The sequence below is a fragment of the Cloeon dipterum genome, chromosome 2 (genome assembly GCF_949628265.1).
Source record: "Cloeon dipterum chromosome 2, ieCloDipt1.1, whole genome shotgun sequence".
Taxonomy (NCBI): Eukaryota; Metazoa; Arthropoda; class Insecta; order Ephemeroptera; family Baetidae; genus Cloeon; species Cloeon dipterum.
This window is the reverse complement of record NC_088787.1, coordinates 27,429,735-27,453,280: the sequence shown is the minus strand read 5'-3', so window position 1 is coordinate 27,453,280 and position 23,546 is coordinate 27,429,735. Positions and strand designations below refer to the sequence as shown.

General features: G+C 40.8%; 1 protein-coding gene across 3 annotated transcripts; it reads right to left on the bottom strand.

Annotated features, from left to right (window-relative positions):
* Nucleotide 1: 1 nt before the first annotated feature.
* Nucleotides 2-22,284, bottom strand: LOC135935670 (uncharacterized). 3 transcript variants are annotated; one of them, XM_065478160.1, is made up of 7 exons: nt 21,988-22,284; nt 7,897-8,040; nt 7,290-7,451; nt 5,939-6,115; nt 3,874-4,197; nt 2,472-2,767; nt 2-1,071 (listed from the first exon to the last, which is right to left on the bottom strand). In XM_065478160.1, the coding sequence occupies exons 1-7, from the start codon at nt 22,223-22,225 to the stop codon at nt 910-912; spliced, it is 1,503 nt and encodes a 500-aa protein (XP_065334232.1). In that variant the 5' UTR covers nt 22,226-22,284; the 3' UTR covers nt 2-909. The 3 variants fall into 3 exon arrangements, with proteins under 3 accessions (XP_065334232.1, XP_065334234.1, XP_065334235.1); XM_065478162.1 differs by having other exon boundaries at nt 4,069-4,197; nt 21,988-22,283; XM_065478163.1 differs by lacking the exon at nt 3,874-4,197 and having other exon boundaries at nt 21,988-22,283.
* Nucleotides 22,285-23,546: the final 1,262 nt, after the last annotated feature.

Sequence of the window (23,546 nt, the reverse complement as noted above, 5' to 3'; positions counted from 1 at the left end):
ATATTTTACATGGTCGGTTTTATTATTCATCTTTTACTTGTTGGTACAAATATTGTTACATGAAATGTTTACCTTTTGCCTGTTACGCTGTATGGCAAGCACTTTATTACCCAGTCCGGTCTGCTTATATTGCATCAAACTTACTTTGAGGCTCCTACAGTGTAATTTAGGCGTTGTTGAGTTGTGCTAAAGCAACAGAATGTTGTAGTTTTGACATTTAAATGCTACCAGTTTTTGAATTAAAAATTGAAGCCTTTAAAAGCTATAATAACAGTTTTAGTCGTCTAAAGATGGAACCTACAAAATTATATTTGCATCATAGAATTTGATAAATTTCATAACTATTAAATTCGCTTTAAAAGTGGTTTAATTTGCTAAAGATATTTTTTCTTGGGATAATATTGCTGAATATTATTTATTAAATTTGAAATATATATGAGCTGCAATTGTGATATTGAGTTTGAGCAATTAAACCACTTTAAAGCCAACACAAAACTGCTCTTAAACTCTGGAACTCTTAAACATTACATCCACCTAACAGTGAGTATTTTTCTTTGCTACATCTTCGCATCTTTTGCTTATTATCGATGGTTTCGACTGGTTAAAAGTCTTGTTTGAAACAAAACAGCAAAACTCAATATTTTGATGCACTGCTTTCCGTCTTTCCATGTTCTCCAAACGATCGTCTTGTAAGCAACTTGGTCATTGATACAGGTGTAGACAGATAAACAGCAAGACACAGTGATATCACAATGAAACCATACATCAATGGCTTGTTCCGTGAAAAGCATGCCGCGGAGCAACACTTAGGCTTGTTCCAAAAGGCGTGTGTGTTCACTAAATGCACCGGAACTTGCTCTTCAGCAACACGTCTGATCGCAGTTTCATTTCAGCAGTCACTTGGAGTTGCTACGGCACAGGGGAGGAGGGCGAAACGTCGTCAAAGAACCTTGGCGGTCCTTCGTCGACTGGAGAGTTTTCGGACGAGGAAGAGGAAGGTGCGATTATCGGCTGCAAAGAGGTTGTTCTCGGCTTGTGCTGACTTCCACTGCTCCCAGGCTGTGAGATGGGCTGCGAAATGCAAAAGCAGCAATGAATATTTGGGCTGGTTAGACTGAATATAAAAAAAGTATTTAGCTTTTCATTAGTAATAATTTTAACTACTCGTACTTGTTCTATTGACACGTTATTAAAAACTTATTAATGATATCCATTCCTCAAAAGAAATAAACACATGAAAATTTCTGGACAGACAAGAAGGATGTTTTAGGATTCGACGTTAAAGATGATTTAAGTGTCCATTGAATTCATGCACAATTATACAATTTTTACTAAGATCACCAGGTGAACGTTATGCATTCAAATCCAGTTTTCCTCAATTCGTGGTTATGTTTAAAAGGTAGACTCTTTGACAAGACAAATTTATGGGTTTACTGGATTTATCATCTTTGACAGTCCCTAGGTTATTTATTCAACCAAAAAAACTGCAAATAGCTTAAGAAAAAATTGCTAAAAATTTTATGAGCCGCGTTGACTAACTTGTTCCATAGTAACTTAATTTTTGGCTGGACAAAAAATTAAAAAATCAAGCCAATCAAAATTTTGAATTTCAAACATAATTATTTCATTCTTTTTAATTTTTAGAAAACTGTAAGACAATTTTGTTCTTCATGAAAAAAATTAGTCAGCTTAGAATTTTCTCTATGGATTTGTTAAAAACGTACTGACAATGAGCCTAGAACAACCCATTTTTTGGAAACTGTAATTTTTGCATTTTTTTGTTTGTAGCCTTTTCTAATCTTAAAACACCAATAGATTTGTCTGATCAGTGAATTTCCCCTCAATTGAAGTGAATATCTGTATGTATGTCCAATTATAAAACAAACCATATTTACAGAGCTCAGTAAATGAATTTAAATGAACTAATCACATAAACTTTTCACTAAACTAGGTAAAAACCCTACAAGCTACGCGCATTCAAGTAATTTGCTACTAGTACAGTATAAAGACTTTAGAATTTCAACATAAAAACTAATTGTAATTATAAAAGAGGAATCCATCATTACATGATGAGAGACATTTGTTTCTAAACAGCTTGTGAACCGCAGTCCTGTTGGAAATTATCTAGTTCATTAGTAGAGTTTTAAGTTAAAAGAAGCACCAAAGTTCAATTAGTAATCTTTAAATTTTCTCTTAGCCAAAAATGCTTGATTCAAATTATTAGCTTAGACACAATATTTCCAAATCATAAAAGCAACAGACATACATCCATTAAGATCAATTTTGCGCATGATAGCAAACTTGGCTCTCGTATTCAACCCACTATATATATATAATGTGTGCAGCCACGTATGTAAAATTAAACTTGACGCGACGAGTGGTTCACCCACACTTGCACCTCAAATAAGCGATGCAAATTGACCCAGATCGACACCATTGGCAATTTGCATCCAATCTACAGGGAGACCCACCTCAACGAGCTCTCTGACCGACGGAAGCAAGTCATCAGTGGACAATGGAGTGCGAGACGTCGTGCTGAAACTGCCTCTTTCAAAGTTGCCGAGACAGAAGCTGCCGCTTCCCAGCGAGGAAGAAATCAGATTTCCCGACGAGCCTTTATGCAAGTTGAGGAGTGGCTGCTGATTGGGCTTCTGCTTCATCTGGCGCTGGTTCTTGCGCTCGTTTTCCTCGTCCAAGCGCCTCACGCCATAGCTCCTAACCGACGACGTGCTGCTGTTGTACGAGGCCGTGGAAGGACGTCTTGACCCTGAAACACAACAGTCGTGCTCAACATTCTCTCAGTCTGCTATTAAAGTGTGATATATTAACGTGCGGTGTGGTTAGTTTAGAGTTTACTGTAAAAAGGGTTTCATCCTGTTCTTTTTCAAAGGGTATAGTAAAAGTTGCGGAAAAGAGTTTACCTGCGTATCCTGAGTGTTTTGATTTTAAGTGAAAAAGATCAATTGTACAGATTAATCAGAGTTTGTGCGATCAAGATGCAAGGATTAATTTAAAAAATAAGTGTTTACATTGGATATATTTAGAGTTTGGCAGAAAGAAAGAAGCAATATATATAAATATAGTTTGAATTAAGATTGCGACCGTGTGTTGATTAAGCTCCATGATAATTTAGAGTAGGTGATCATTAATGGACTGATGGACAACTTCAAAATTCGTACTGAAAGGGGGAGTTCTGTGAAGTGTGATTTTGTAGTGTTGACAGCAAAGCCATGCATTTCATTGCAGCTTTGTGAGTCTTGTTCACAGATTAAAATGCAAAAGTAGCATCAGCAGAAAAAGAGGAAGTAAAAGAGTGGATGGCATTGCTTAGTAAAAAAGGAAACAACCTGGTCGCCAACCTAGCTAGACATTTGAGGAAAGGGAAGTAATAAATAGAGAGGTGACTCATGATCATGAATGAGGCCAGCAGAATGGAAAATCATAGAAAAAATGCAGCACATGAAATGATGGGGAAACATATAATTATGAGGTCACATCTTTCGGCCCAACACGAAAGAGACACAATAATAAAAATGCGAATGTGAAGTAGAACATGGCAGGCGGACAAAACAAATTGACCAATTTTAACAAGTATTAGATATTATTCGGGACTCAAAAAAGTTTGTCAGTGGTCTCTTGTAAGATTAATTTTTCCCAAAATGGTCTTTGGCTCTGATAATTTCAAACGGATTTTTAATTTGTGTGGATTTAAAAGAATTGGTTTATAAAAAGATTTTAGTCGCACAAGAATCGAAAAAACGCCAACAGAAATCAATCACTGTCCACGCAATGTTATTGCAAGTAACGTGATCCAGACCAATAGATTTACGAGACTGACACCAATCGACAGAGCAGCCTGCAGATGGTCATCACCTCTAAACTTATTACAGGACTTTGCCTCGTCTGGCAGAGCTGGCGACGATTCGTCATCCTCCATCTCAAAAAACAAGTCATCCATCTCGTACTCCTCAAGCTCCTCCTCATCCGGCTCTTGCCGAGACGTGCTGGCCACCGGGTTGTGGTCAAAGTGACACGAAATCAAGAGAATGGCCGCCGCCCTGGCCGCACCTGCTCTTGAAGAGGAGCTGTGGCCACCGCCGATCAGGCCCAGGGAACTGCTCGCGCGTCTCGAGAAGGGCGGCGCGCTGTGGCGGCCCGAGCTGCGGGACGGCGCTCGTTGCACCGCCAGGGGGATGCCTGCGAAACGGAGCATCGGTCAGTGGAACGCACTCGGTCAGTGGCTCTCTACAAATTGAGTAAGACGAGGCAAAAGCGAGTGAAAGTAAAAATTAGTCAACGATTTTTACAAATAAAGGTTTCAAGAAGATTTTAATTTTTGAAAAGTATTTAAGTCGATCGTTTCTAATTGTAAGAGAATCCACACTTTATTGTTAAAAAAAGTGGAAATTTATTCCAGAAATCATTTTAGTACAGATTTAAGAACATTTCTAACTAAGCTACCTGTTTAGCTCAGCTGTCTAATAAGGAAATAATACGCAAAAATGATTATTTTGATATCAAACCGGTTTGATATGGCAGTGCGAGTTTAGCTATTCAAGAAATAATGAAAGCGTTGATTTTTCCCCAATAATTTAGATATTTTCTCAGTCTAAAAATACTCGCTTTGATCTCTTCTTTAACTCTGTGGTGCAACTGAGAATAAAATGAAAACACAGCAGGAGAAGCGGGTCAGCGATTTACGAAGCGGCAGACACACAAATTGGCTTTGTCCAATGGAGCAGTGTGGCACACGTTTGAGACTTTATTGCGGAGGACGGCTGTAAAAATAGAGCCGTTCACCAAGTTACTGGTTTTATATTGCTGCCGAGAGCAGCATGTGGATTCCCTTTTTCCAGACGATTAGTGTTGATTTATTTGGGTATTTAACTGGTATTTAAATGACCCAAGAGGGAAAAAACGTGATGCGGTGTTTTAGTTTTGGTCCAAAGAGACAGCGACATAGCACAAGCTAATACTAGTAAAATATTAAAACATCAAAGGAATTTTTCTACGTGGATAGACAGATTACAGATCGGTTCATCTATATTTGTAGGAAAGATTTACGCAAACAATTAAAAATCTTCCCACGTACCACGTGCAACGACAAATCTATTTTCCCATTAAAAATAGAATACTTAATAGCATGATTCCAATTCTTGAAGGTGACAGTTAAGAGATGTATTGTTGTGTAGAGCGCGAGTTAATTCAGTCCTGAAGTTAATTATTTAACGTCAGAGGGTGTTACGCCGCTGTGGGCGAGAGTAGGAAATTATAATCAGATATGCAACCCGCGCAGCGTTTGCCCCCCGCGGGTTGCATAACCACTCAACACTGTTATTGAGCTTGACAGACCATCCGAGTCTCGTCGGGAGAGCATGTTTCGTATTAATCTACATGTGTGGAAAATAATAACTTCTATATCTATACGTGAAGTTGGATCAGATCAACGTAGAAAGCAACAGTATCCGCTCAAGGTGAACACGTATGAGAGGTTGGCGGATTTCAACATCAATAACATTAACATGGCCAGATGAGAACAAACGACACCGCAAGGCCAGGAGAGAATTTGATTGAACTTACACTAGGACACGTACACAAAGAGAGCGAGAGAGTTTTAAAGCCTGGTGGTTTTAAGAACGGTATTTCTGATTACACCACTACCAGCGGGCATCATCTCTTGCAAATGCACACTGCTCCCTGCTTGGCAAATATGGACCAAGTCTGCGCAAAAAATGGGCCAAAATGCAAAAATCACGATTCTCTAAAATAGAATGAGAGTGTGTGTTTGGCTTGGTGGGAGGTGTGGAAGCAGCACTGTTTATTGAAAATTGAGACTGTGAGATGGAAATTGTGATGTGAGAGAGAGTTTGTGTGTGTTTGTGTGTGCTTGCACACGCGGGCAGAGGGCGTAGATGACAATTTGGAGCAGCACACGCACCTGTCTCGCTGGCGAAGAGGATAGGCGGTGGAAGGCCGGCGTTGGCATAGTGCCTGGGCGGAGAGTACCTCGCCCTGCTGTACAGCCGCAGAACAAAGCACAGTAGGCCCGTGATCACCGCAATGCCTGCGGCCATTCCGAACAGCGTGTGCAGGTCTGTTCGGATCACCAGGATGTCTGAAATGCAAAACAGGCACGCGTGTCAATGTGCGCTCGCCGAGTTTTGGGGTGGAAGCTTTTATTGATTTGGCACCCGTTGAATGTCGAACGTGCGTTTAAAATATGCATTAGCGCACGATGATGGACTCTCCCCCAAATAGGGGGTTAGTCCTAAAAGGGCTTTTTCGTGATATTCCTAAGTTGCACTGTGTAAATTTACGAGAAAATCAGATTTAAAAAGTTTGCTTGCTTTTCTGCTTTCTGACAATCATGATTATTTTCATTTTAATGAAAATTTCCCTCAAAAAGCCGCGTACATAAATGGACAGACCGCTACAAGATGAATTAAAATCTGCAACAAAAATATAAATGAAAAAATATATCTATTCAATCGCTTAAGCATACGGAAAAGCACAAAAATTCTTTCTGGAGCCAAAAAATTGGTAATTTTTTTTGCTCTTTTTATCCCTGTCCGAGGACCGGAGGACCGGGAAGGGCGCGCACTGCACTAGCACGAATGCTGAAACCCGGGTCCCAATAACACCGCGAACGGATAACATGGGCGCACCAGGCCGCACAGGGACCCCGCCCACTCAAGGGCCACTTGCCTCCGCACCGAGGACTGCTTTGATTTCCATCAATATTTTCTCTATAAGCGGAAATTATCAACTTAAGAAGCTTCGGAAAATAAAAGCAAGTAAAAAAATAATGTAGATTTTCAGTTTAGTGAACGGGTTAAAAATATCCCTCTAATATTGAAAATTCATAAAAAATTAAATGCAATTTGAGTTTTAGGATCCCAGTGGTTACAGTTTGGATCCCTTGACCTTAAAATAAAGAATTTTATTCATATAGCTACATGAATTGTGAGATTAATTTGATTCTTATTCCAATCTCGTCAAACGCGTTTGAATTGCACGTAAAATTCTCAGTAATTCATCTACCCGTGGCAATAAATAATAAAAAAAGCTGAACCAATTCCACGAGCCGTTTGGTACATTATTGTTACACAGACAATCTGGCACGTGCGCACTGTGCTCCGCTCCAACAAATCACTCTTCTCAACAACCGCAGCGTATTTAGCCTGGTGGGACGTGTGCGGAATTTAATTGAATTTGGCGAGAGAGTGATACACATATATGTTTGCCTTGTATCATGCAAATTGGGACTGCGGTAAACAGCGGCTGCCTACCTTCCGAGCAGAAAATGCGCTCGCGAGGCTTGTGAATGGCTACGACGTGGAAGCCAGACTTGCACTGGCACACCGCGTTGTGCTGGATCTGGATGCAGGCAGAGTTCAGCTCGTTGTAGGTGCAGGTGCGGTCATGGAAGCACTGCTCTCCTAATCTCGCCGCTGCAACCAGAACTGCATCAGTGTCTGCCTTACTCTCGTCAATGCGCCGCACCGGCCGAGTGTGACTCCGCATTTTCATTACAACCCTTTCCGCCTAATGCAAATATATGCGGAGGTAAAACGAGCAAGGCGGTGAAATTCCGACCCGCACTGCGAAACCACTGCTGCAGGGGAACTCCAAAAAGGACTGCCTTTTAAACTCAAGGGTTGGAATTGAAAATATTCTAGAAGAAATGACTATTTCTTGATTAATAATAGATGAAACAGATTTCTCGTTTAAAAGTGTACACTTACGAGAAATGAAGGTTTTTCATTAGGTGATAGAGAAACGAATGAAGAGCTTTACAAAAGAGCTTATCAATTTCAAGAGCAGCCTGTCTGATGGACGGAAAGAGGTACGTGAGCGGGTTTCCGGCCGAGTGCTTGTAATCGGATTCGTACTCACGTTTGGCACAGCCGACTGAGAGCGAAAGGCGCACTGGGAATGCTTTTTCGCACTCGCACGTGTGTGTCACCTGGTCACAATACACGCCTTGTAGATTCTGGCTGCACCATTTATCACAGGCATCTCCTAACACTTGTCCGACTCCTGTAATTTGAGAGAGGTCACATTAGCCAAGTTTGCAAATCGCTACATCAATTGACAAGTTTTTTTTATCCCATTCCTAAAATTTGTAGTGAACACCGACTATGCCAAGAGTGACATGTAAACGTTAAACCGCTTGTGGATAAATTCAAGCGTTCTTTAAAAGTACAAAGCTTAAATTATCCCTGGCTTCTTTAAAAATTTCTAATAGAACCTGCTCTTAAGTTTGTACGTTTCGGTGAGCAAATTTTTCCCTTTGAAAATTATAATTTATTTCGCAAAAGGAAGAATTGGTCTGCACTAGATCTACACCGTAGGATTGATCGAAGCGAGAAGGATCGAACTAAGCCACGGAAATTTGGTCAAGCATTTAAATTGATTTATTTTTAAGAAATATGAACTGTCCAAATCTGGATATTGATTGCTTCATGGTCCCATTTTGATTCTTGTAAGCTGAAGAGATTATTTCTCTCTAAGATAACACTAGAAAAAATTAACCTAATATATGTTCCTAAAGCAAAAACAGACAATATCATTTTTTATTCAGTTCCGTAAAAATATCCACTTTATTTGAATAACTACATTTTATGTGGTACAGGAAACCGGCTCAACATTCGTGTCACGAAGGTTGCATATTAAGTTGTCTTTAATTTGCTGTTAAGTGCAAAAATTGGAAACTGTGGAAACTTTATTTCGTTGGTTTGTTGCTCAGATTGTTACATGCCTTGAAATTCCTAATTCTAAATATTGTCAACAATTGCCAATTTCACTTAGTGTTGAAATGTTGTTTTCTGTCTTTTCCTAGTCTTTGAAAATTTTAGCAGAAGTAAAAATTCAAATTCTTCATTTCATATATTTTTTGTATTAATATTTGAAACATGGCGGACGGCTCTGAAGGTAAAAACGAGAGCGTGATGCAACATTTCCTGAAGAGTGATGACCTAGGTCACGGGAAAGTGTACAAGAGTGCCAAGTACTTCACCGTGCGTGTGTTTGACTCGAACTATGATGCGTCCGTCGAGTCATCAGACAGTGACATCAGCCTGGGGGAATGGCCGACGGAGGGCAACAGACCAGCGGATCCCTTCATGAACGATGAGATAAAGTGGGCGATGGATTTGGTGACGCAGCAGAAAGAGCCAAAATGTGCTCCAATGAAAAAAAGGAGACACTTGATCACCCCGGCGAAGGTGGTCAAAGTTGTCAACGACACGGTGCGAGGGCTGGTAAAGCCGAATTCCCAGTTGGAATCCAAAATACTGCTGAGATTGGGTGGTTTTCTCGCTGAAGCTTCTATAGCGTCGGAGGCTAAAAAGACCGAGTCAGGGCTGCTGGCAGCTATCAGAGAGCGGATCAGCAAGATGAAGTGCCTCTGCACAGCCGGAAAAAACTGCCTGGAAACTGTAGGGGAAATTTTCCAACTGCTTGATGACCGCTGGCATAACACCGGTCGGACAGGAGTGCCGCACAGTGCCAGGTTCCTCAATGAAACCGGCGCGTACATATCGGAAGGACGAAATCTGCTGGATGACCTGAGAGGCCTGGCGGTCAAGGGTGAAGAGGCACTGGTTGAGATCCTGGCTGCCAAGAAAGAACGAGCCATTTACCCTCTGAAAGCGCCACCCAACAAGATCACCACCCAAAGATCACGCATTCCCGTCCCGACTACGCCTAAAGAGAACCAAGTGTCCAAAGAGTACCCTTGGTCACCCATTGGGACGCCACAGACCTGCAAAATTCAGTCTCAGTCTGTGTGCAGCAGCGTCGTCCACCAGGACTCGCTATCCAATTTGCCTCTGCCCATCTCCCGGACACGCATCACGATTCGCAAGGCTGCCTCGGAGCCCCAATCCAAGCCTAAGAGCGGTCTGCAGCAGACCCGCCGAGCTGCCTCTGCGTCGAGGACGCATCAGAGATATTCACCCCAGACGTTTGCCGATCGCCCGCAGGGGACGATAATCAAGACTATGACGAAGGTAAAGGAGCATCACACTCGTCTGGATCAGGTAAGACTTATTAACATATTTTGTTACCAGAAACACCAGAAAATTAAAAGAGACCAACTCAATGTTTGTGGAAACAAAATTTCAAGGCTGCTCGGAAAAAAATTAGCGTGTCAGTTGGTTTATAAAAAGAAACCATTTTGGAGAGTGGCGATCTCATTTTGCGTTCGTGTAGCCTTTCGTGTTGGGAACCAGGTTTAAAGAGTTTGAAATTCAACGACTTGATGAGCGATCTATGGAGCTTTGGAAATGGCCAAAATTGATTTTAAATGCATGGTTTTTCAAGTCAGGCGCAATTGTTTGATTTGTAGATAACATTTCACAAGACAAATCGATCAATGAGTCAATTTTTACATTCCTATGCTATTCTAGCGGGTTTGATCTACTCTCTGTAACACAAATTATAAATGCCGAGCAAAGAAAAACACATATTCTGAAAGTTAATAAAATTTCATATTATTTATTTACTCTCTATTGATATATCTAAAGAGTGTACCCTTACGGCTCTAACACCATTGAATTTACAAATTTCTTCTGGTGATTTGATTAGTTTACAGTTTTTGAAAAAAGTGCTGACACTATAAATTCACTCCAAACGTACAATGCAAAGAGTTTTCCTTAAGTGTTTGATAATTTTGCTTCCGCAACTGGCAGGGGTCGACTTTATATCTCTTAAAATAACTAGTTGTAGAACTGATAGTATGCTGTTTTTGTCCTTCCTCATGAAGCCACTATCATATTTCCTTTTTATATTTAGAAAATTACTATAATTGTCTTAAATATACAGGTGCACGCTCGGGCCAACAACCTGATAAGCTACACACAAGGCACCCTGGACTTGCTGGATCGCAGATACAAAAGCAAGAAATAAAAAGCAATCTCCATGGCAGTAGACAAATATTACTGAGCGGTTCAATTGAATTGGCTGCACTTCAGGTCGAATTTATGGTAAGAGGCGCGGAATTTGAGCCGAGTTGCCTCCAACCAAACGTGCTTCAACTGCGAAGCACTCTGTACCGGCGCGCGCTCTCAGATTATTTACGACTTCGATTTTCCCCCGCCGTTTCTCGCTATAGGTCAACCGGGCGTAAATTCTCGCAGCCGGCACCGCCGAGAACCTTTTTCTTTTCGCGTATTATTGCCATTGTGCGCGCACCCTGCCGGCGGGGTGGCTTCAGGGGGTGTGACGTGTGTGCGTCACTTCGGCACGCGAGCGACCGATTTAATTTGTTAATCATGCCGCCGCCGCGATTCGCACACGACGCCGCGTGTTTACTCAAGATCGGTCCCGCGGCGCTCGCTTTTTGGGCAGGGCGCGTGGGCGTCGATAAAACGGCCGGCGGCGCCCCAGAACATCCATCCATCTTTCGAATCCCAGTTTTGCAACTTTATCCAAGTGGCGCAGCAAAGGGGCTGGGTATTTAATGGCGTGTGCAGTCTCCGGCCGGCCTGCTGCCGCACGTACACAACATTTTGCCCACTCAGCTGGGCAACACGTCTAACTGGGCGAAAGAAGAACACAAATTGCGCTCAAACTCGCGCCTGCAAAATTCAATGTGGTGATGGATGATCTCAACTGGATCGATGCTGCGGAGTAACATTATTTGGACGGTCCCATTCCCCTCAGTTGACTTGCAGAAAGTCGCGTCAATAATGAGAAGCTGGGCAGAGTGGCCAACCAAATTTGCAAATTTTTTATTTTTATGCGCTCGTTAAGACTATAACGTTCTTTCATTTTATTCACTATTTTTCATTTTGCCCTCCGGGTGCCTAGCTACGTCTAAATCAATTCTCACTGGCTGATGGCAATTAAAAAGAGAAAAAGGATAATTGCCAATTATCCGACCATCAAGGTCGTGAATTGGTTCAGTGATCTGCAAAGATCTTCTTTCTTTACTGGTCAAGGAGAGCGCACCAGCACGAGTTTGAACCCTACGTTCATTATAAGAACATCGATGTCCGTTACCTTTGAAATGATGAAAATACGTCAGTTCATACTTTTTAAGCAATTTTACTATTCAACTCGCAAAAACTAACTATATACGGACTATGATATTTTTAATTCTTTGCTCTGACGTTGGTGAAAATCAAGCAATACACAGCGGAGTGTTATAGGAGCTAAGTTGGTAGCTGTAAAATCTTTAATCTCTGCCAGGTAGTAATAGTAGAATCTGGATCGAGCAACAATTGAATTTCAGATTAGGCTAAATTCCACTAAATATTTAATTTGACCAACACTAAACGACGTTTTTTGCTTGATCTCGATTCCTCTCCTCGTGACTATTCTGACTGTGTAGCTTATTATAAGGTAAATTTCCTTCTGACAAAATAAAGCATATTTTTCTGTAGGTTGACAGAAGTATCCGTTGTTTGAGCATGATTTTGGAGCTGATTTTCTCGGAAAATGTTCAGCTCTCTGGGTAAATTGTAGCTTATACCCAATCATCGAATATTGCTCATAATTAAAACATCACAGTCGAAAAATTTATATCATTGATATCGCACGAACAAAGGCAAAAATGACACTCAGAAACTGCATAAACAAAAAAATGAGACATCGTTGCCATGGGCCATAAGAGTGTACAAGGTCCTGTTTACTAAATTTTACTGTTCCTAACTTAAAAAATATTGCAATATTTCAAAAGCAAAAATACTGTCTGGAAATCTATAAGAAAATATTTAACCCTAAATATTTTAACCGACAAGTAAACTTTGTGCAAAATATTTTGGCCGGACAAGAAAATTCAAGTCCATCTATTAATTTTCGTAGTAGTACACAATACTCATATTTTATTTTTTATCAATTATTGGCTTCAATATGCACGATTTGTGCTCATATCCCCCATGTCCCGCAACGATTGGAGGCTCAGAAAAATATTAAATTTCACATCCCTATACTCATTATTGTTGTCATGTTTATTCGTTTGGAGTTTCTCTATTGTTCCAAGCTAAAAGCAATTACACCGATGTAATACAAGTCAAATCGCGAAACAATCATCACGTCAAACTACACGCAATCACCCGTGCCCATCCACTGCGCTCAAATTGCTTGATTGCGGTTAATCAAGTTTTGTTTACAATCGACCGCGTGCGCGTCGTTCGTAGCTTTTTGCATCCCCGTTCCCCATTATACAACATCAAGTGCGCCGAGAGGGAGAAAGAGCACCAGACAAACACGCGCTGTATCGATTGCGGAGCGAGGCAAATGTCGCGTACCGACGACGACGGATGCGAGAGCGAATGCGTGCGTATTGCTTGGGCGGCGTCGGAGGTGCGGTGAGCGAGCTGAGCTCATGCAAGAGTAAATCACGAAATTGGTTCGGCTGGTCGGTCGGTGCTGTCGCTGCCCCTCTTGCCTCTGCTTCCCACACAGCGCTGCACCCCCGCGTTGCATGAGCCGCTCGCATAAAGGTTACGTGTGGGCCATTTTCGAGACGTTTGCATCGGGACGAACGACCCTACGTGGAATTTCCCAGCTGTGCGTTTTGTAGCGTGGTGGAATGCCGCAGCATACTTTATTGTTTCAGGGAACTCTTGAATGGCTTTCTGATGAAATAAAGTGAATCAAATGAGCAAAAGTTAGCGCACCACCTTACGCTCCCACGCAAGAAGCAGCTCAAAGACAAAGTGCTTTTAATGAGTTTTAAGTTAAGAGCTTTATATTTGAACGGTGTGAAAGTTGACTAATGATCAATAAGACCTATTAAACAAATCGGGTCAAACCGTGCTTGAATTATTTATCATAATGCTCAATTATTTCAAGAATTACTGTGGAATATGGTTTGAACCCAATGAAACGACGCTACTACCGTATTATACTCTCGATAAATTAGGTTTCTATTCTCAACGAGAAATAGTTCTACAGTTCTCTCGGCTCGTATATTAATCATTCTTTGGTCGCAATGGAAAGGAGCTTAAGAGCCAGCGACAATCGATAGCTACCCGACAATAACTTTCCGTTCGATAGCACATGAGGTACGTAGTAAGCCGGAGTTCCAGTCCACCTTCCACTCAAATGCTCGCGATCTCTTAATCAAAAACACACTCGACGCTCTCTAAATTTATTCCCGATTAAGCCGAGCATAAAATCAGCACGGAAAAAAATGAGAGCCCTTCCAAAATCATTTTAGCCTGGCACTGCACGCGCCATAGTTTAGCGGACATATAATTTCTTCTTAGACCCACAAGAAATTTACATCCCCAGCTACAAGTCTGTCCAAAATATGCAGAGATATGGGTGGTTCTATAATATTTAAGATGGCTTTAAGGTAACTGTTGGTAATAGAAGAAAAGGCTGACTTTGTGAAGTATTTGACTCCAGTGACGATCAATTTAGGAAAAGCAAACGGTTAAAGAAAGCAATTTTTAGGTGACAGCAGAATTTAAAGAATGGAGGTTTTCCTGAGTCCATGGAAGAAGAAGATAATTCGTTTTTAATTAGTAAATTATGCGAACGCTGATTAATTAGATTAAATCTCAATTAATAAATTAACAAAAACATGTTTAGGAGAAGCTAAGAACCGTTAATAAATTTACAGTTGGACATTTTCTTTCGTTAATGTAGGTCAATCTGATGAGCATTTATTGATAAGAGTACATCAATAGCACCGACGTTACCAAAGTGCTCATTTTAGTGTCAAGCAAAAGAACTTTTTGCTCTGCGGCTGACATCCCCTTATTAACGCAACATGCATAATTTAACGAGTCAATCAGCAGCTATAACTTTCGACCGGCAAGATAAGTAGGTGACACCGGCACCGCAATATTAATTTTTCACGCCCCTAAAAGGCAGGCCAGTCTCTGGGAAGCGATAAACTTGCACATTTCATACTTAGATAATTAGATTTGAGAGATGCGTCTGGGGCCGCAGTTGGAAAGGCCATTAGCGAGCGACTGCAGGCAGGCTCGCCTCCCGAGCCTACTTAGCGCTCCGAGCAGCATTTATCTGCAATTTGCAGTGCGACGAGTCAGGAAGTGCTGCTGGTTGCCATCGTACGGGCGATGAGAACGCGTGTGTACGCGGCCGGTACATTGTGCGCCGGCGGATGGCTGGCTGGCTGGTGCCTGCCGATCGATACGTGCCTCCGCCTCAGGCACAGTCTCGCCAAATCTCCAACTTTTGCCAATCGACGTGTGCGTGTGTTTATGCAATAGCGGTAGCCGGCGGTGCGTTCACCCTGCCCGGGTTGGCCCCTTCTGATGGCCGGAAACTCAGATCAGACTCGGCCACCGGAAAAATCAGCGGTACACGCGATTTTTGCTCTATTTCTGCGCAAATTGAAATTTTAGGCACGCCGTTTGTGTATATGTGGCCATTTGTTTCACAGCCTGATTTCCCGCGTGCCGTGCATTTGAATTAGTTAGTCGTTTTGTTTTGTCGGACATTACAGCGCTGCAGCACAGCAGAAGAAAGAGTTTTGGGTGAAGCTCGGCGCACCGCAGCGCACTAGTTTTCCCGTTTGTCACTCTTTTCTTGGCAGAATGTCCAAATGACACGATCGCTATTTTTGCCTCCTCTCTCTGCGCTGCCTCTGGCGTCGAAATTAATGTTTGACCTAGCTATAATGGCCAGCAATAACGTGGAGACATCTTTGCACAAAAACTACACTCATAAATTTGCGATTAGGGCGGAAAGTCGATAACACGTTGCTCTAAATTTACAGAATATTTTTTATGTACAGGCTTTAAAAGACAAGCAAGAGTGAATGAAAAATTTTAAGACTTGCAGCTGCATTCATGAATATCCGATATCATCTGTCGATATCACCTGTCAATTTCATTACTAAATATGTCGCAAAAATTGATTGGCGCCCGTGTCACCTTGTCCTTTGATTCTGCAAGTACGACGTGTCAGCTATTAATCGCGTGTTGTTAGCATCACAGCCTGAAGCCAGTGAAATGGCCCTTGGTTTGCTTATCTACCTGCTCCCTTTGTTATTGTTTGCGGCGCTCATGCTCTTTGTTCTGTGGCTTCGCGTCTGCCTGAGTACTCGACCACTATGCTACTCTCTCAGCCACCCGATTTGCTATCGCTATCAGCAGCCTCTGAATACCTGAGGTGCGACACTCAAAACGGAAACTGCTTTTTGCCGGTCAGACTCTGGCTCAATGCGCCCCTACTCTAGATAAGCATGGCATATTTGAGAAAGTTTTGCTGCTCACAATCAGAAGATTTTCTAGTTTTTATTTTTTTATTTTTCAGATAGATTCTATTTGTGAATAGAAGTTTTAGCTTCCCGCCACTACAAGCTAAAGTATAAAATATTGGGATAATTCCAGTGATAGTAATTGGAGGCAGTGCAAATGTGAAGCGCACCTTCACCTCCACTACATAATCAGACTCGCACAGAAGTAGTCACCTCAAAATGTTGTCTCTCCGAACTGGATGGAGAATCCGTGCGAGATCAATCTAAATAGAAATTGTATTAATTGACTAAACCCAAAACGGGGTAAGAAATAATTGTTTTGTCGTAACTTAATGTGAAAGTCCGAATTTTTTATTTATTCTTGTGATTTATAATTGTGATATTGTTTGTTAATTTTAGTTCAAATTCTACTTCAATTATACGATTATTGCCATTACAAGTCCAAATAAATATGATGAATATTTAGGACGTAAAGCTGCCCTTGTATTAATGACGGCTCCTCGATACCCTACATGGTAAAGCTTAAAACAAATTGGGCCTTTAGATTTTTCTGTCGCAAAGTTTTCACGTTGAGATATTTTTATCATAAAAATAACGAGACTGCTGCTATCGAGCAAGAGAGACAGTTGAACGCTGTCCCCCATTTCATGGAAAATATAACCATTAACGTTTTCCCTATCATTATCAATGCTTGAGATAATGAAAAAGCGTAGAAATTTTTTAATGTTGAAAGGCACATTTTAAGTTTTAAAATGTTCGCGTTTACCGAGGAAATATGATAAGAGAAAAGGCACTGTCAGGCGATGTTCAGAACGTCATTCCTTCAAGCAAACATTCAGCCACGAAGTAAAATGTAAAACGGTATAACCTTTTTGAGTAGAGCAATAAAACGTTTAACGAGAGCAGCGAAAGTAAATTATTTTAGCACCTTTGTAGCATTTCCTTTCAGTGGCATTTGTTCCTCCGAGCCAACACACACAAAGTAATAATTCAATTTTTTTCTGAAATTTCACATTGCGTTTTGGCTCAAAACTTACTGTAAAAACACAAAAATATGCTCTGCGCTAGCGTGAAAAATAACAAAAATCCCCACATATTCTTGTTTTGTTTGATATGAGTTCCTGTGCTCATTACAATTGAAAAATTTCCACGCATTTTTCACTATCGCAAACGGTGATAATGATTTGATAATGTAGTTCCCACATATTGGGGACGTGGTATTTTATCTTTCTCTCTTCCTCGATGGTGGCAGTCTCATATTTTATTGCTTTTAAGATATATATCTATAATTTACTTTTTGAATATGACAAAAAAAATGCTGCAGCCTAATTATCGTTTCGAATTTTGAGTAAAAATGGCAGTTGGAAACTTTTAAATTATGCATTATCTATTTAGCACCATGTCCCATGTCATCTAATAAGTTGAAATTTATTTCATTATTTGAAACCTATTGAAATTCAGGTTTGAAATTTGCAGCATGACACTGAAAAGATTTTAAACGGTCAAGGCCAAATTCCATAGCATCCCACGCGAATCGGTAAAATTGGAATATTAAAATCAATTCGACATTGAGACTTTGTGTTTATTAATGAGATGGAATCAGATTGTTAACATTGTATTTATCCTATTTATCTTACAATTAGGACTGAGAAATTAGACGTTGTTTTTGGAATAAATTTGACTCTATTTAGACAGTTTTTGGTGCAAATTTTTCGGTTTCAGATGGCATACTTAGAATTGGTTGAATTAGATTGAGTTACGAATCTTTTGTAACCTAATTAAAACCACTTAGATTTCTCTCAAATTGGTAATCCAATTGAAACAATATTATAGACCATAGAATTATAAAATTGTCCTTATAAAAATGACCCAAAGGATAAAAAGTGAATTGCAATGAAAAAAAAAACAATGTTATGGTATGTGAACAGGAAAAATCGGGGACAGTTAAATGCCAAACTATTCTGCACTTCCAGTGATGGGAGCTTGCGAAATAGGATTTTCGCCGTAATTCGTAAGAAACTGGCATGCAAAAAATCTGCCCTTCTCTCACTCGCGACCCAGCCATTTTCTCTTTGAAACAGATATCAGTGCGGCTGGCTCAAGAGGATTTTGAAGGAGGCACAAAACAATGCCTTTTGGCAGAGCGAAGGGAATTGAATTGAGCACTTTGGATCGTAAGTCAGATGGTGGCCACTTTTGATGCAGTGCCGTCTTTACGTAATTGGGGCAAAATCAGCGCTAATTGCCGTTCGTCTGCATATCAACAAGAGCCGCTCGCGAATTAAATACAACCCCCCGGCAGCTGCAGCAGCAGCAAGAGCGAAAATGCTCGCCGGCCAGCTCAGAGTTGATATCGATCAGCGGGCCGGTGTGGAAAACTGCTTTTCCACTCCAGACCGCACTCGGCGGGCCTTTCTTTGTTTCACTCAAGACTCTCCTCTGTCCTCTGGTCTACTCGGCTAGTGTGTACTCATGCATGGGATACGTGTGTGTGTACATGTTAGGGGGCCGCGTTGCGTCCTGAAATCGAAAGTCTGCAAAAGGGGAACATCAGAGTAAAGCGCATTGACACATTTTCTAGAAGTAGAATAAGGGTTTGTACAACGTGGAGCTAAGGAAAAGGCATTCTGTTCTGACGCACTATGAAATTAAATTTTCACTCGATCGAATTTAATTCTGGCTCTTCTCTATGTAGTTCTATGTAGTTATAAGAGAAAAGAAAACCCAAGGCAGATCCAAGTAAAATTAAAACTGGTAAAAATGTTAATGAAGCAACAAGTGATAGATATTGGAAAAAATAATGTTTAAGTTCCAAATAAAAATAATCCAGAATTTTGTCAGAGTTCTAGAATTATATTTAGAAGGGCTCTTAAAATAATACAGCTCTCTGGCTTCAAAAAGAATTTAAGATATTCCTGTGCAAATTGCATGGAAATGCTAAATTAACCGTTACAAACATCGATCATATATGATGCTATATCTATATCATAACGGCAATACTTCCGATTCAACGGAATATTGCATTCAATCATACAGTCATTGACAGAAAAGGGGCATGGAAAATATGCGTATTTACTTTTTTGACTGGCTCCGTTACTAAATAATCCGATAATTTATGCGTTTTGTGTTTAGCAACTTTAAAGCTACCACGCTTGGGACGTTTTGCGGCTCCTCTTTTTAGTTCCTCGTGGCTTATGGCACGGCAGACTCTAGAGAGAACAGAGTTGTACTTTAATGCCCAACGCCCTTTTGGTAATTCAAATTACGGGTTTTGTGCTGTCGTGCCGAAAAAAGCCGCTGTTTGCGCCGTCAGCGCACTTGACCTTTTGCAGATCAAAAAAGCAGTAGTTTCGCGGCCAACAAGCAGCCAAAATAATTAGTCGGTAGCGCGCGCCACGCGATAGCCTTTTTGTTACGCCATTTGCTTTTTAATGCTGAATTAAGGAAGCGATCTTCATTATTCACAGAGCGCTGTCGGACCTCCTGATGAAATGATTGACGCAAGATTAATGAATGCAAAACCTACGTCCGCCAGTCTCTCAACGCAGTTTTTGAAAGCCGGAAAAGTGAAAAAAATGTCGTGCTCAGTTCCAAAACCATCAAAGATACCTGTTAGATTTTAAAGCAATTGAAATAAATTTTCATAATCGATTGATCTCAACAAAGTTTTCCAAAATTAATTTGAATGTTCTGGAATATTTTTGTATTCAATCCTTACTGTAAGTCTCCCTGGTATTTTATTCCCTTCAATTTTTAAAAGCCAGAAAAAAAGCAATAAGATTTTTTTTATTAAAAATATGTGTGGATTCGATTGGGATTTGTTTACACCGAAACCTCACGTTTCTAACATTCCTTCTGAGATTCCAGGCAGGAATTCCCGCAGTTACGTAAAGCGAAAACCTCAAAGGGATAAGGAAATGGTTTTGAAAGGATATTTTCAATGCCAAATTCTAAAGTGTTTTTGTTATTTTAAAAATTCAATTAAAATAATCTAGATCATAAGAACGTGTACTACCGCAAAGCAAGTTCAAAGGACTGTCATTTGTTGTGTGTGAAATTGCGATTAAAAAGCGCAGACAGCTTTCTATGTTGTTCTCCTTCAACGTGTGCAATGTTTAAATTATTTCTACAACAAGCTCTGCTAGAGAAGATGAGACATGGAAGAGGGCATCTCGTCGTTGTATATTCCTACTTTAGCTTGCGCAGGAAACTGGGTTTACTGTAATTGAGCTTGAGAATCTGCATTCCTCGGAATGCGCTTAAAATGCAGGAAAATAGGGCTGTGACCTCCCTTTATTATTGCGCTTGAATTATTTTAAAATGAAATATCTCTCTCAGTTTAAACTGAGCTTAATCAGACGTTTTAAATTTTGTTATTTAAAACAAAAATGATTTTACAAATGCTTCTCTGTATGGGATTCTAGGATTTGGGGTGGCCGAGAGGGAAATTTTTTGAAGAGAAAAGTTCACATGTTCTCTTGTAGCATATTCATAGCAACTGCGTTTATCATAAGCACTTTCTTATCTGCAAATAAACTGCCCACAGCAGTGTTAGCTGCAGAAAATTTTGAAACATAAGCTGTTGAAAAATAATCGACTCCACTCATAGCTGAGCACGATAAAAGAAGTAATGAGAATCAAGTAATCTCGGGAAATCCTTCCACTCGCCGCTGAATTTTGTTTCACGGGTAAAGTACTGCTGATGAGGCCTGAAGGGCCGAAACAGTGGCTGTCCAGTATGCACGAGAACTTTCGATATAATTTTTCTCTACGGAATTTCACTAAGAGGAGCGGTAGAGATTTCACTATTTTTTTTTCTTTCAATTCTTCCTTTCTTAAAACAAATTCATATACAACTGACACAAAATTGCGAGACTTTTAGAGCGCGCAAATAAAAGCTTCACTTCCGCGCTCAACTCACTTTGCGTACAGAGTGTAGGTGTAAATCACGTCGCTATCTGCACATCCTGCTCGAAAAAATAGACTTTTGTGTGAAGCGTTACACAATTGTGCGACCGCAAGCAGCGGCAGGAAAGCCATTCGCACACACTCGCGGGGCGCTCGTATTGAGCGGCAGTCAAAGCGTGTCAAAGGTTAAGGGTTACGGACTGCATGAAAGATTGATTGCACCGAGAGAGGCACTCGCGCGGCCAAATCCAAGTGAGGCAAGGATTACATCACGCACATTCGAAATCACCGACGGGCGGTGGGTGCGGTTTATTCATTTACTATATGATGCGAAACGCGCCCGGAACGTGGTACATTTACGCACTGAGAAAAATGATCCGCCCCGAATTCCAGCAACAACTGAATTTGAATTATGCCAAAGAGAGACGGCTGAATAGCCAAATTTGGCAGCGGTTTCTCATGTTCTGACTGCCAAGAATAACTGCATCACTTTTTATTGCATCCAGTTTCTCCGATTTGAAAATAAAATAACGAAAAAGAGAGATAAAAATTTCAGCCTGTTTTAAGGAATGAAATTAAATCGCGGAAGAAAAATAGATCCATACCGTTCCTACTTTTTTAGATTTCAAAATCAATCAATATTGGTCCAAACGTCTAGAACATTCTTTGCTCAGAAAAAAATCATTTTGTATTTTAATGAGCAGGTCACAACTTTTGAGATAAACCCTTTAAAAAATTTGTAATCACCATGAAAAATTTTAAAATGCGCGAATCCACTTTCAAACTTTTTGCTGATTTTTCCCTTTTTTGCAAAACTGACGAAAATTTGAATTGAACCCCTCTTTTGGCCATCGCCCGAGACGTTACCGGGGCTGGGGGCGAGGTAAGCACACCTGAACTGTTTTCGTGGACGACCGGGGTGGCTGGAACGGGCTCGGTGGATGAGCGGGGGTGGTCCTGACTGCCGGCGGTGACCACGAGCACCTGCAGGGTGGGCCCGACGCAGCAGAGCAGGCCGAGCAGCAGGCCGATCGGTGTCATCTTGCCATACCAGCCTGCCGCACTCGCACTGCTCCTGCAGACGCCGCTGCCCGGTGGTGCGGTGGAGCCGAGGCCGCCGCGCGGGTGCATCGCATCGCAGGCACCCTCTCTCTGCACCCGCTCGATACTATCTTCACCCTCGCCGCCGATTGCTCCGCGCCAAAGCGCCACACCGATAAAAAGACAACACCCGCCACCCGCCCGCCCTCCGCACTCGGCATGCGCTCTTCAGATTCGCACACGCACCCACCCCCCGGCTGCCCCTTATGATGGCACACTCGCAAACGTACATACATGGTGCATACAGAAAGCGCTCGATGAATGAGTTTCTGATTTCGTCTTTTTATTGAGTTTCGTGTGTATCACTTTCCCTTCGGAGAAACAAAGAATGCGAGGGTCAGTGATTTTAGTTTCTGCACCGAGTAAAATTAGGAAATGATGAAAAATTCGGAGTGATGTTTTTCAATTACAAAACTCTCATTGTAATAACCTTGGCAAAAAGGTATTATTAATAAAAAATGGATTGCTATTTTGTTTAAAAAAGAACACGAAGAACTGAAGAGAAAATATGCTTACATAAATAATTTTTGGGATAGTCTAAGTAATTAACAAATATTTTAATAACGTATTAAATGGAGACTTAATCATGTTAAATTTTCATTCGTTTTGATTAAATTCTCTCAGTATGATTATTACACGAATCATCTATACCTCAGGTTAAGACAGTATATTAATATTTTGCGTGATGACCTTGAAAATCAGCACAATTGTAATGAATTTCGGTAAAATATTTACCAATAATATTTGTTTAGGACCCCAATCAAAGTGCGACCGTTATACATCTAATAAAATTATTTATTTCTCAAATCCAGGGTGACTACATTCCACAAACCTAAATATATTAAAACGGGACGTTATGCGCTTATTTTATGTCTTCTGTATGAAACTGTCCTTCGTGGAAATTTAATAAAATGCTCGCCTTCGTTATTCTTAACGCTGTCTGACAAAATTCTGTTATGAGATCTCGTGTTTACTATCATTCTTGGAAAATTATTATTTTCTGAGATTTGCAAATCAAAGATGACGAGAATGCGGAAAACATTCATTGGATCTATTATTTAAAATATAATTTATTTGTGTGTACACCACTGCTTGAATAAAGGTTAAATTTCTGATTCATTTATACTGTGCTAAACCACCCAAGTTTCTCTACACATGCTATCTTAACGATTAAGTAAACAGACAGAAAACACACACATGTTTAACCGTTAAGCGTGCCTTTATACTCTATAGTTCGATTCCCAACAGTTATAACCAATTAAAAGCAGAGGTAAAATGTGCATGTAGAGAGGGTAAAAAGTAGAAAACAAGGCAAGCTGACTACATTTTCGCTGTCGCAACAAGCACTTTT

What these genes read in the sequence shown, in the direction of transcription:
- LOC135935670 (XM_065478160.1), bottom strand. Translation starts at nt 22,225, where the DNA reads ATGCACCCGCGCGGCGGCCTCGGCTCCACCGCACCACCGGGCAGCGGC. An exon ending in CTCAGTCGGCTGTGCCAAAC is followed by an intron (nt 7,452 to 7,896) that starts GTGAGTACGAAT and finishes TTCTGGTTGCAG; the next exon opens with CGGCGAGATTAGGAGAGCAG. An exon ending in GCGCATTTTCTGCTCGGAAG is followed by an intron (nt 6,116 to 7,289) that starts GTAGGCAGCCGC and finishes TTTGCATTTCAG; the next exon opens with ACATCCTGGTGATCCGAACA.